We start from the raw sequence: 13961 nt of genomic DNA on the forward strand, positions 1-13961 counted from the left end.
AATGGATATTTTTTTCCACAGACATAAATGTATAATTTAACAAATTATTATAAAATAGTCATGTAACCACAACCAAACTTGTAAAAATATAACATTCTTAGGACCCCCAAAAGACCCATGGCTACCCCTTCTCTTTTGTTCATAATTTAGCTTCAAACTAAGTAACCCTAAACACAGTTTTTAGTTTTGCCAAAATATGTAATCACAGACTATGGTGTGTGTGTGTGTGTGTGTGTGTGTGTGTGTGTGTGTATACCAGTATAGGTGATTAGCTTCTTCTACCTAACTGTAGATTTTAAGATTAATTTACATTAAAGGTTATATAATGAGCTCATTGAAGGGTATATAATGAGCTCATTTCTGTTGCTATACAATATTCATTGCATAAATTATTTTTCCATTCTGCTGTAGGTGAATATCCAGGTTCTTCCAATTTGAGAATATTATGAATAATACTACTATGAATGTGGTCATACATGTGTTTTGCTGCCTCTTATCATACAATTCTGAAGGTGTAGCTGAAGGGTATTATGAGTAGAATTCCTGTCTTGGGCAATGCATATCTTCAATTTTACTAGCTAATGCCAACAGATTTTCTAGAGCAGATCTATAAATTTACATATTCACCTGCAATATGAGAACTTTTGGTGGTCCATATAATGACCCAGGTTGTTGTTATTATATTTATTCTTCATTTATTTTAAATAATCAACTGTATAATAGTGGTATTTTATTTTGGTTTTAATTGGCATTTTCCTGATTATCAATGTGGTTAAGGATAATTTTACATGCTTCATAGATATTGTTATCTCTCTTTTTTGAAGAGCTTGTTCAAGTCTTTTACCTATTTTTTAATGGGTTGTCTTTTTTAATGGATTGCTAAATGAAATAAGCCAGTCACAGAAAGACAGGTATCACATGATCTCACTTATATGTAGAATCTAATGAACAATATAAACTGAAGAACAAAATAGATCCAGAGAAACTGAAACATGCAAAAGGCTAACTTATTTCAGAGGGAAGGGGAGGGGGGAGACAGGAGGAGATTAATGAAAGAACTTATATGCATATGTGCATAGCCCATGGACAGACAACAGTGTGGGGAAGGCCTAGGGAGGGGTGAGAATGGGATGGAAGGAGTCAATGGGGCAGGGGGAAAGAGGACATCTGAAATACTTTCAACAATAATTTTTTTTTTTTTAAGTCTGGGCTCTGAAGTCAGAATAAATGAATTAAAATCCATGTTCTGCCACTCACTACTTGTGTGGTCAGGTACAAATTAGGTGATTTTTCTACACCTCAGAGTTTCAATAAGTCAAGTGGGAATAATATTATCTTCCTCCAGAATTGTTATATTAGACACTAGAAGCCAGATGCACAAAGATTCGTGCTAGAATGGGCCTTCCTTTCCCTGGCTGCCGTTACTGCCTTTCCACTCCGGCCCAGCCCCAGAGCCACCTCTTTCGGCTCCTGCCCCTGACTTCCCACATTGCCCAGAGGCCCTGAGCAACCATGGGTGGGGTGGAACGCCTGCTTCATTGCCATGGCAATGACGCAAGTGCCCCCCCCAACCCCCCCAGCCAGTCACTCAGGGCCTATGTATGCAAATTAACCTCCATCTTCATTGGGTTGATTTGCATATCACTCCTGATTGGCTGGTGGGATTAGCAGAAGTATGGTCAATTTACATGTTTGTCTATTATTAGGTAAGATTTGTCTTCTGAGGTATGCCCCATATTTAACCTATTTCTTTTTTAAGAAATCCTAGTACTTATAGTCCTGTGTTTATCCTAGAGAATTATTCCTGCTAGAGTTTCAAAGACATTTTTTATTGCCCCATTTTATTTATTTATTTATGTATTTATGTATTTATGTATTTATTTTTAGAGAAAGGGAGGGAGAGGGAGAAAGAAACATTGATGTGAAAGGGAAACATCAATCGGTTGCCTCCTATACAGGCCCTGACTAGGGATGGAACTCACAACCTGGGTATGTGCCCTGACTGGAAATCAAACCTGCAACCCTTTGATGTACAGGATAGCACTCCAACCAACTAAGCCACCCTGGCCCAGACTTCTCACCCTGTTTTAACACTTACACACTGTGGCATAATTTCTTTAGGTATCAGTCTTCTTCATTATATGTCTGGCTTTTACGGGACAGAAATTCACTTTGTGTCCCCAACACTTAACAACAATCAGCCTGTCAATTTCCACAAAGAAATCAGCTAGGATAATGATAGGGATTGCAATTAATCTTAGAGTATTATCATCTTAACAATATTCAGTCTTTCAATCCACTAACATAGATATTTTCCCAATGATTTAGATCCTTTTTTTCCTTTCAACAATGTTTGTGTTTTCAGAGTATAAGTTTTACACTTCTTCTGTTAAATTTACTCCTAAGTATGTTAATTTTTATGCTATTTTAATTGGAATTGTTTTTTCTTAACCTCATGTTATTGTCCATTGCGTGTAGTATAGATATACAACTGATTTTCACATGTTTATCTCATTACCTGCAACCTTGCTAAATTTATTAGTTCCAATAGTTTTTACCCTTAAACATTCTTTAGGATTTTCTACATATAAGATCATGTCATTTGTGAATGATAGTTTTATTTCTTCCTTTCCAATTTGGATATATTTCATTATTTTTCTCTTACCTCATTTCAGTGGCTAAAATCTCCAGGACAATGTTGAATAGAGGTGGTGAGAGCAGACATTCTTTCCTTAATCCTGATCTTAGAGGGAAAGCATTCATCTTTTCACTGTCAGATATGTTAGCTACAGATTATTTTTAGATGTCCTTTGTTAGGTTGAGGAAGAATCCTTCCATTTCTAGTTTGTTGAGTTTGTTATCATGATTGAGTGCTAAATTCTGTTAAAGTCTTTTTCTGCATCTATTGAGATGATAATGTAACTTTGTTTTTCATTCTATTTATAGGATGCATGACATTAATTGATTTCAGATGTTAATCCAATTTTGCATTCCTGAGATAAGTCTCACTTGTTCATGCTGCATAATTCTTTTTATATATTGCTTAATTAGGTTTGCTAGTTTTTTGTTGAAGATTTTTGCATTCATATGCTAAGAGATAGTGATCTGTAGTTTTCCTTTGATGTCTTTTCCCTGGCCTCATAAAATTAATTGTGAAGTGTTTATCCTCTTTTATATTTTGGATGAGTTTTTAAAGAATTAGCATTAAAATTGTTTAAATTTTTGGTAGAATTTGGCATTAAAGCCATCTTTTTAAAATATACATATTTTTATTGATTTCAGAGATGGAGGGAGAGAGAGAAAAAAATAGAAACATCAGTGATGAGAATCATTGATCAGCTGCCTCCTGCACACCCCCTACCAGGTATTGAGGCTGCAACCCAAGCATGTGCCCTGACCAGGAAATGAATCATGACCTCCTAGTTCCATGGTCAGCAAACTGCGGCTCGTGAGCCACATACGGCTCTTTGACCCCTTGAGTGTGGCTCTTCACAAAATACCATGGCCTGGGCAAGTCTATTTTGAAGAAGTGGCATTAGAACAAGTTTAAGTTTTAAAAATTTGGCTCTCAAAAGAAATTTCAATTGTTGTACTGTTGATATTTGGCTCTGTTGACTAATGTGTTTGCCAACCACTGTCCTAGTTCATAGGTCAACACTTAACCACTGAGCCATGCCAGCTGAGCCACCTAACTCTTTTTTGTGGGGGTAGATTTTTAATTATTATCATTAATTTAATCTCTGCACTGTTTTAGATCTATTTAGATTATCTATTTCTAATTGGGCCCATTTGGTAGTTTGTGTCTTTCTAAATTTGACCACTTTCTGGGTTATTCCATTTGTTAGCATACAAATGTTCAGAGTGTTCCTTTATAATTCTTTTTATTTCTGGAAGGTGCGTAGTAAGGCCTTCTCTTTCATTTCTTATTCTAAAGATCTGAGTTTTCTCTCTTTTTTCTTGGTCAAACTACCTAAAGTTGTTGATTTTGTTGATCTTTTCAAATTTCTCAAGGAAATTTAAAAAATATTTTGAATTAAGTAAAAATAACAAATGATGTATTAAAATTTGGGGAATGCAGTAAAAGCAGTGCTTATAGAAAATATTATAGCATTAAATATGTCATAATGTATTTAATCAAGCCCCTATGTTTGGATATTTAGATTATTTTCATTTTTAAATTATTTCAAGCATATAAACAATGCTACAATAAATAAACTGACTCAATTGTTAAGATTATTTAAAAATATTTAAAAGTATAGTTGTTGGTTAGGCATATTTTCAGGCTTTCAAAATACATTACCAAATCCTCTAGAGAAATAGTATATTAGTTTGTACTCTTACCCAAAATGACTCTAATCAAGTATTTTTATTTTTTTTAAACCGAGATTTATTGCGCGACTAATCAAAATCCTTAAGATGAACTGGATGCGGCCACAGCTGCCCTCTTGGGTTTGGGTGTTGTTCCTTCACGGAATCCATGCCTGAATCTGCAGTACCCGATCTTCAGGTGCCTTATGCGGCTGGGCCCAGTGGTGTTTCGTCGTTTGGCCTTGGCACTCCAGTTGTACTTCCTCTTGCGCTTGGCGGGGTAGCCGCACTTGCTGCAGGGGGACTTCTGCAGGTGGTAGACCTTGGAGCCGTAGCGGCGGCACAGCGTGTGCGTCTTGTTGCGGCGCTTGCCGAACGATGACGTCCCCTTCGTCATCTTGCTTCTGCTGCCGAGAACAAAGAGGCCTAATTTGTCTTCATCTTTATAAATTAAAAAGGTAATACACGGTATCTCATTTTTGTTTAAATTTGCATTTTTAGATGGCATGTATATTCATTCAAAAGATACCTTCTAGAAAACAGAAGTGCAAATGAAATAAGAAAACAGAGTCATCATAGCATGATTCTTCTGACAATGTAGTCCCAGCATTGTATATTAGTTAGCAATTGTTCTTTTTGCTGCTTAAAATCCCCTGTTATCATGACAAGTTTCCTGCTGTAACTCTTCTGGCTATCTTTCATACAATTGTTGGACAGCAATGTGGACTGCGGTGATATTTATGAGGCCCATCACAATATTAATGGATTTTCACCAATCCCTAGCTGCACACTAATCTACTCTTTATATATTAGTTATCTACCGCTGCTTGACAAATTACCCTCACAATTTAGTGTCTTAAAACAACATGCCTTATCTCATGGTTTCTGAGGGTCATGATGTGGGAGCAGTCTTCCCCGGTGGTTCTGTCTCAGGTTCTCTCATGAAGTTGCAGTTGAGCTGTCAGCTTGGGATGCAGTGTTCTGAAGCCTTAACTGGAACTGGAAGGTCTACTTCCAAAGAGTTCTCATTCTCTCCTCCCCCCCCCCCCCCCGCCCCCGCAGTGTTAGCTAAAGCCTTATTTCCTCACCACATGGACCACTCCACAGAGTTGTCAACTATCTTCCAAGACATGGCAGTTGATTTTGATTTCCTCCAGAATGATGTGTGGTAAGACAGAGTAGAGAAAGAGGGGGGTAGGAGAGACACAGAGAGAGAGAAGCACCTGAGTTAGAAGCTGCAGTCTATTTTAGCTAATGTCAGAATCCACATGCCATCACTTCTACTGTATGCTATTGGTCAGACAGACCAACCCTAGTTCAATGTGGGAGAAAACTAAACAAGACTATGTACACTAGGAAACAGGGGTAATTGGAGGCCATTGTGACAGGCAGAATCATGCCCCTGCATAGTATTGTGATTTAAGATTAAAATATATATTTGGTCTTCATCCCTATTTCTGGCACAGGGCTCCTCAGAGAGGAATATAGTGTCTTTTTGGGCTTTTGCTATGTTAATGAGGTTGTTGTAGTGTAACCCCCATCTTACAAAGGATGCCTCAAAAAGTCAAATTATGGACTCATTTATTAAAGGCTGGCAGCATACGAGGGGCTAAAGCTCCAAATCTCGCAGCCCCGAACATCTTGCCACATCTGGCTTATATTGGCAGAATATCACAAAGGTATTGATTACATCTTTGGGTCTGGAATGAGGAACCTGTTTCATGCAAGGCTTTTACAGAAGTGAAACTGAGCAAGTTAGTTATCTAAAGTATCTACAAATCACTGAATCGACAGAAACACATTATCTGGGACCACCAGGGCAATTTAGAATAATTGTGCTGTCCAGATTCTGGGATCACTGAGTCAATAGGAATGCACTATCTGTAGCTACTGAGGCAATTTAGGATAATTTGTGCTCTTCTGATTCCGGGACCACTGAGTCAACCGAAACTCAGTTATCTGTCCTGGGTCCCAGAAGAATGTGCTTCGATGGCCAGTGAGAACACAATCAGTGAGATATTCAAACCATCATCAATGAAGTATTGGGATAGCCTACATAAGTTCAGAAAAATCAAAATAACTTTTAAATAAGTACAGAACCCAAAACAGCAAGGTTAAGATATTAAATAGCAATTTTTACCCAAGTATGGTTGCTACCATACTTTAAGGTAACTTCTGGAATGCCCCTAAATCACCTAAGAATGGATGATGCTCACCAGAGGAATTAAACATGTAATGAAAGAATTGGCATTTTCAGTCCCACTCCCCCACCCACCCCACCTCTGGGGAGAGGACAGGGACTGAAAATTGAGTGCAGTCACTAATGGCCAATGCTTTAATCAATGGTGCCTATGTAATAAAGCCTCTAGGAAGGAAGGAAGGAAGGAAGGAAGGAAGGAAGGAAGGGAGGGAGGGAGGGAGGGAGGGAGGGAGGGAGGGAGGGAGGGAGGGAGGGAGGGAGGGAGGAAGGAGAAGAAGAAGAAGAGGAAGAAGAGGAAGAAGAGGAAGAGGAGAAAGAGGAGGAAGAGGAGGAAGAGGAGGAAGAGGAGGAGGAAGAAGAGGAGGAGGAAGAAGAGGAAGAGGAAGAGGAAGAAGAGGAAGAAGAAGAGGAAGAGGAGGAAGAGGAGGAAGAAGAAGAAAAGGAGGAGGAGGAGGAAGAGGAAGAAGAAGAACAACAACAGCAACAACAACAACAACAACAAAACAAAAAAAACAGCAGTGTTCAGCAAGCTTCTGGGTTGGTACAGAGAGTAGCCTGCTCAGAGAACATGGAAGCTCTGTGTCCCTTCCCCATACCTTGCCCCATACATTCTTTCATCTGGCTGTTTTCAGGTTACTGTATGTCCTTTTATAATAAATGGGTAATATCGTAAGTAATATGTTTCTCTGAGCTCTCTGAACAGCTCTAGCAAATTGATCAAACCCAAGCAGGGGGTAATGGAAACCTCCAATCCATAGCCAGTCAGTCAGAAGCACAAGTGACAACCTAGAAATGGGATTGGCATCTGAAGTGTGGGGGGGGGGGGGGGTAGCAGGAAGGCAGTTTGTAGGACTGGCCCTTAACACTGTCTCTAGGTAGATAACAGTCAGAAGTAAGTGGAATTGTGGGACACCCAGCTGGTGTTTGAAAATTGGTTGATAGTGTGGGGGGAGAAAAACATATTGTAATTTATGTCAGAATCTTACCTTTCCCCGCTCTGCCTCACCCCCCCCCCCCCCCCCCCCCGCAAAAAAAAAAGGATATCAAGTCCTAATCCAGGAACCTGTAAAAATTACCTTGTGGAAAATTCTTTGCAGATGTGATTAAGTTTAGGATCCTAAAATGGGGACATTATTCTGTACATTCCAAGTGTATTACATTACTAAATGTCATTATGAGGGTCTTTATAAGAAAGTAGCAGAGAGATTTTTCACAGACACACAGAGGAGAAAGTGATGTACATGCGAAGCAGAGAGGAATTTGAAGGTGTGTCCACAGGCCAAAGAATGCCAAGAACTACCAGAAACTAAAAGGCAAGGAGTGGATTCTCCCCTAGAGCCTCCAAACTTTGAATTTGGTCCAGTGATATATTTCAGATTTCTGGCCTTCAGAGCTGTGAATAAATATACATTCCTATTTTTTTTTAAGCCACCAGGTTTACAATATTTTTATTTTTAAATATATTTTTATTGATTTCAGAGACTAAAGGAGAGGGAGAGAGAGAGAAAGCAACATCAATGATAATAGAAGCATTGATTGGCTGCCTCCTGAATCCCCCCTACTGGGGATAGAACCCGCAACCTGAGCATGTGCCCTTGACTGGAATCGAACCTGGGACCTTTCAGTCCGCAGGCTGACACTCTATCCACTGAGCCAAACCAGCTAGGGCTGCAATATTTTTTAAAAATAACAACCATGGTTAACTAATACAGTCATCTTAGAAGTTGACAGTCACACCTTTCATATCCTCAAACAATTCCTAAGATACGTTAAAGAGCTGCTGTTGATGTTCTCTTTAGCATCCAGAATGATGCACTGCCTTTGAGTCTTTGCACAGTTCAACACTATAACTTGCATACAGTTTTTACCATTAGAGATAAAAATTATTTTCAAACACAAAGTAAATACCTAAGAGGCCAAGGGATTTCACATTCAGCAGACTCTATGTAGTTTGGCATAGCCCTCACTAGTTTAAAGTATGGCAGAGCTCAGGGCTCAGAGTATGTAATCCTTTCTGCTTCTAGCTTTTATTAGCTGAAGGGTACCATAGGTAATGGCTGTTTTATACACACAGAAAGCTAGTGGGAATAATTCCAAGACAAGTAGCATTACAATCAGTTCTGTTCCAGATGGTATTACTTGGGTACAAGTATACTACACCAGCTATAATTTTTAAATCTGTTTTTGAATATTTGTATTTCTTCTTCTGTAAATTGTTTGTTCTTACAATATATTTTGTCTCATTTTATAGTATGCTGTTCATCTTTTTCATGAAAAAAAAATTTAGTGATCATGCTGATCACTTTTCTCCATTATAGATCTTGCCTTTAGTATAATCTTTGGCAAAGCCTTCCTGTTACTAATACATTCACCTACAGCTCAAAATATTGCTCTTCTTAGACTCCTCACTTTCATTTGACTGTGTCAGGTGAAATGAGCCAACCAGTATTTACCTGGTAATATAAAAAGCACCTATTTATATTATAGGTGCTTTTCTTAGAACATGTATTAGTCAGCTTAAGCTTCTATAACAATACCATAGACTAGTTCTGGGAGCAAGAAGTCCAAGTTTACAGTGTTGTCAGGTTTGCTTTTTCCTGTCTTTGGTTTGCAGAGAATTGATCTCATTGTGTCCTCATAGGGCCCTCTCTCTGTGGCTGTGCATTCTGCTATACTTTGCTCTTTCTGTAAGAACACCAGTCCTGCTGGACTAGGGCTCCACCTTTTTAGCCTTATTTAACCTTAATTACTTCCTAGTTCCCAAAAACATCTTTGGAAACTAGGGTTTCAACCTAAGAATTTTGGTGAAACTCAACTGAGACCATAACAGAGCATCATCTTAAACTGACTGCCATTGAGCACTTATGAAAGGAAAATGACCACAAATCCCTCTATTCCTCCTGGAACCCAATGAAATAAAATTAAAGAAATGTAATATATATATATATATATATATATATATATATATATATATATGTCCTATAATATCAATGGACATGAAAAGGCTCCATAGCAAATGAGAAATTTCAACAAATTGATGGACCATGTAAAGTGGATGGAATGTATTGTCAGTTGAAACACATCAGAGGGAGCAACCATTGGAAATATGCTCCAAGGAGGAAGTTGGGACAAATCCGCCTTTGGAAACATGGATGATTCTCTGGGCTCAGAGTCAGAAGACCTGACAGAGAGCAGGAGTAAGAAGTGGGGCTGAGAAACAGGGAATTCATTCAAGGTCTGGGACATGGGGATATAACCTTCAGTACCCCAGCTTGCCTAACTACTCAACGTATTCAAGAAATCTAGCATTTAATTCTGGGAAACAATCCAGAGGACTATTTACTAAAAACATGAATGCTCTCTGGAGAGTTTTTAAATTTCTAGTGTGGGTTTGGCTGCCTGGAGTAAATACCTGATCTCATTTTGGCATTTGAGAATCCCTAAGCCTTCTCTTAAATGAGAATGTCAATCTTGGATCATTAGGAATAAGAGGAAACCCAGCAACAGAAAAGCCAAATTCAAAGAGAAGAGAGAAATTCAAAGAATATAAATATTTTAATGTATTTTTTATATACACAGAAACAACTGAGATATTATTACACCCCTCAAGGGGAAAACAAAACAAAACAGTATGCTATGAAAGAGAACAATCTGAAAACAAAGAACTCTTGGCAAAGAAAATCTTGACTGTTAATAGTAAAAGCAGAGTTTGTAAAACATAATATTGGGTCGGCAACTAAGTAATTGCGGATTTTTAAAAGAAAATCAAAGACAATTTTTTCATGGAATTTAATAACTTTATTCTGTAATGTATTGCCCATTTTTATCAATGACCTTTTGCCATCTTTCAGGCAGCATCATAATCCCACGTTCAAAAAACTTCTGGTTTTTATTAGCAAAAAACTGAATCAGGTACGATTTGACATCATCATCATTATTGAAATTTTTACCATTCAAGGAGTTTTGTAAAGATCGAAACAAAAAGTAATCAGATGGTGCAAGGTCAGGACTATATGGTGGATGTGGCAAAACATCCCAACCAAGCTCCATTAATTTTTGCCGAGTGACCAAAGATGTGTGTGGCCTTGCATTGTCATGATGGAATACAACACCTTTTCGATTTGTCAATTCGGGCCGCTTTTCTTCAACTGCATTGTTTAATTTCATTAGTTGTTCAATGTAGACATCAGAATTGATCGTTCGATTGGGTGGTAAGAGTTCAAAGTAGACAATTCCTTTGTAATCCCACCAAACTGATAACAAAACCTTCTTTTGATGAATATCAGCTTTTGATGTTGTTTGAGTTGGTTCACCTGGCCTGCTCCACGATCTTTTCCGCTTGATATTGTTGTAAACAACCCATTTTTCATCGCCAGTTATCAGTCATTTTAAAAATGGATCATTTTCATTACGTTTCTTTAGCAAATTGCAGCTGCTAATGCGTTGCGTTAACTGTGATTCTTTCAGTTCGTGAGGAACCCATGTATCGAGTTTTTGAACATAGCCAAGTTGTTTTAAGTGATTTTCAATGCATGTATGTGATACATGAAGCTTCTCTGCAATCTCACGTGTTGTACTGTGACAGTCCGAATTCATTATTGCTTTGATTAGGGCGTCATCAACTTCAACTGGACTACCAGAGCGTTTTTCATCTTTGAGTGAAAAATCACCAGAACGAAATTTGGCAAACCAATTTTGACACTGCCGTTCTTTTAAGGCTTCGTCACCATAAACAGCACATAACTTTTTATGAGCTTGCGATGCATTTTTCCCTTTGAGGAAATAAAAAAGCAAAATATGACGAAAATGTTCCTTTTGATTTTCCATTTTTCAACAAACGCCAAACGAAAACTACAAAACAGATCAAAAAACTTTTTTTACTGATTAACAGCTGAATAGCCAACTATCAAATAACAAAATGTGTTTTACATTTGTACTACGTCTGCAAACCTAAAAATTCAACTGAAGCCATTTATGTGTGAAACCCGCAATTACTTAGCTGCCGACCCAATAGAAGAGTGAAGAAATCCTCTAAAAAATGTAGAATAAGAGAAAAGAGGCACAAAGGATCAATACCATATAGAAGGTTGGAAGATAAAGTTGAATAAATATCACAGGAAATAGAACAAAGAAGACTAGAAAATAGGAGAGGAAATATAAGAAAATTATTTATTTGGGCTTGACATCTGAATAATAAATCCAGAAAGATAGGATCTTCCAAATCAATGCAATTGTGAGATGAGTGGGGGAAATAGCTACACACATTGTTATGAAATTTAGATAATCAAGGAGAAGAGAAATTCCTAAAAGCTGCCAAGAGAAAATAAACAGGTACCTACAAAATCTCAGCAATCAGACTGACACCAGACTTCTCATCTAGAACACAGAATGTGAGAGCAGAACAGAGCAAGACCTTCAACATTTTTATGTAAACTGGGTTTTTACCTAAAATTCTGTACCCGACCAAATTACTAATCACAGATGTGGGAGCAGAATAATGACATTTGAGACATGCAAAAACTTAGAGAATGTAACCCCTTCCTACCATTCCTTAGCAAGTTACTTGAAGTTTGAAAAACATATAAGAAAAAGACATAGGGTTTGGTTAACCATTAAGAGGTTGACCAGTGAAGACAAGTCAGAGGTGACACCATTCAGCAGCTTCATAGAACACATGGGCCAGCCGGGAGCAGGGGACAAAGGTTATGGGAATATCTCTCCCTCAGAAAGGAGATCCAAAGCTAAAGGACCCAAATCAGCAGGTAGCCAACTGCAAGGATGTGAAAATGTCAGGATATTCAATACTACTATTTTGTGAACAAGAAAAAAAAATTATTAAAAACTCTAGGCAAAATTAAAAGCTGTAAAAGAAAACTGTGATCCATTTTAGTAAATTTAAATGTAGTAAGATTTTACATGCTTAGAAAAAAAATGAAATTCAATTGACTATAATATTAAGAACATTTTTCCTCAAGTAATTCATGGATTGTGACCCATTAAGAAGGAAATATAATCCTAGTACACCACTTGGTCTAAAATGTCAATTATAATTTAATTACCATAAGGTTATTGGTTTTCAAGTAAGTCAGCATATGAAGAAAAACAAATTTACTTATAACAATGGTCGTAACCTTTAGCGATATTTACAATATGAATATAAAAGTATAATTTACAAAAGAAAAGAAGCAAAAGGGGAGAAATATAGAGGTACCAATATTCATCTTATAGAGAACCTAATTACATACTGATAGAATATAAAATAGAGTACTATAAGTTTCCAGAGAAACTGAAAATAGTTGTCAATCAGAGATAAATAGTATAGCTCAGCTAAATTTAAAGTTAAAATTCAGAGATTATCTAAAATTTGAAAATCAAGAAATAGCACTTTCTTTAGTGTTTTAGATGTACCCACTAGAAGAATTAAGCATCTATAATAATAAAAGCATAATATGCTAATTAGACCAGACAGCCGAACGAACTTCCAGGCATCATTCCAGATGTCCTACCTGACTAATCCTTGGCAGTGGGAGCCGAGGCAGAGGTGGTTAGGGGTGAATAGGCAGGCAGGCAAGCAGTTAGGGATGATTAGGCAGGCAGACAGAGTGGTTAGGGACGATCAGGCAGGCAGGCAAGTGGATAGGAGCAATCAGGCAGGCAGGCAGAGGTGGTTAGGAGTGATCAGGTAGGCAGGCAGGTAAGTGGTTAGGAGCCAGCAGCCCTGGATTGTGAGAGGGTGCAGGCCAGGCTGAGGGACCCCCTCACCTGTGCACAAATTTCATGCACCAGGCCTCTAGTAGTATGATAATTGCCTCTCAGGAATGAGTCTAGAGGATGGGGTGGTCTAGGAGAAGATTGTTGCTTGTATAAAAGCTGTTGTCTACTATGTGATACTTTACCATATGCATGTATTATTCTGATAGATCTTTTAAAAATATTAATTAAAAGTTATTGGAAAAAGCTATCTTTGTGTAAGATTGTTAAAGGTCAGGCAATCAGATTCTTCTCTCTATATATTCTTGGACTGAAGCCAAAGTGTCCTAGTTCTGGATACTTGGGCCATAATGCTTAGAGTCCCCACCCAAAAAGTTGCTTTTATTGAACTAGTTAGGCATTATAGTATGAATTTCTATTGAAACCTTCTCGATAAGAAGTAGCCTTGAGTAACTCATTGTTGTATTTACTATATGAATACATTTTTTTCTGTATGGATATTTTTAAAGACCTTGTTCAGTCCATTGTACCTGCCCTCCTGATGAGAACTAACCACCCCACAAAACACACACATGCACACACGCACACACACACACACACACACACACACACACACACACATTTTCTCTGGACTTAGTGCCAGAAATAAATGTGCCTCTCCTAAAGCACCCATTAACTTTTATGATCACTGATTTGGCTAAAACATTTCCTTCTCTGTGTTGTCTCAGAATTCAACAGTGAT

General features: G+C 37.8%; 1 protein-coding gene across 1 annotated transcript; it reads right to left on the bottom strand.

The window, feature by feature from the left end:
* Nucleotides 1-4377: 4377 nt before the first annotated feature.
* Nucleotides 4378-4717, bottom strand: LOC311612212 (large ribosomal subunit protein eL37-like). The gene has a single exon (XM_084865026.1). The coding sequence runs from the start codon at nt 4703-4705 to the stop codon at nt 4412-4414; it is 294 nt and encodes a 97-aa protein (XP_084721152.1). The 5' UTR covers nt 4706-4717; the 3' UTR covers nt 4378-4411.
* Between the last annotated feature and the right edge of the window lie 9244 nt (nt 4718-13961).

The sequence above is a fragment of the Pipistrellus hanaki genome (assembly GCF_964339955.1).
Source record: "Pipistrellus hanaki genome assembly, chromosome: 17".
Taxonomy (NCBI): Eukaryota; Metazoa; Chordata; class Mammalia; order Chiroptera; family Vespertilionidae; genus Pipistrellus; species Pipistrellus hanaki.

What these genes read in the sequence shown, in the direction of transcription:
- LOC311612212 (XM_084865026.1), bottom strand. Translation starts at nt 4,705, where the DNA reads ATGACGAAGGGGACGTCATCGTTCGGCAAGCGCCGCAACAAGACGCAC.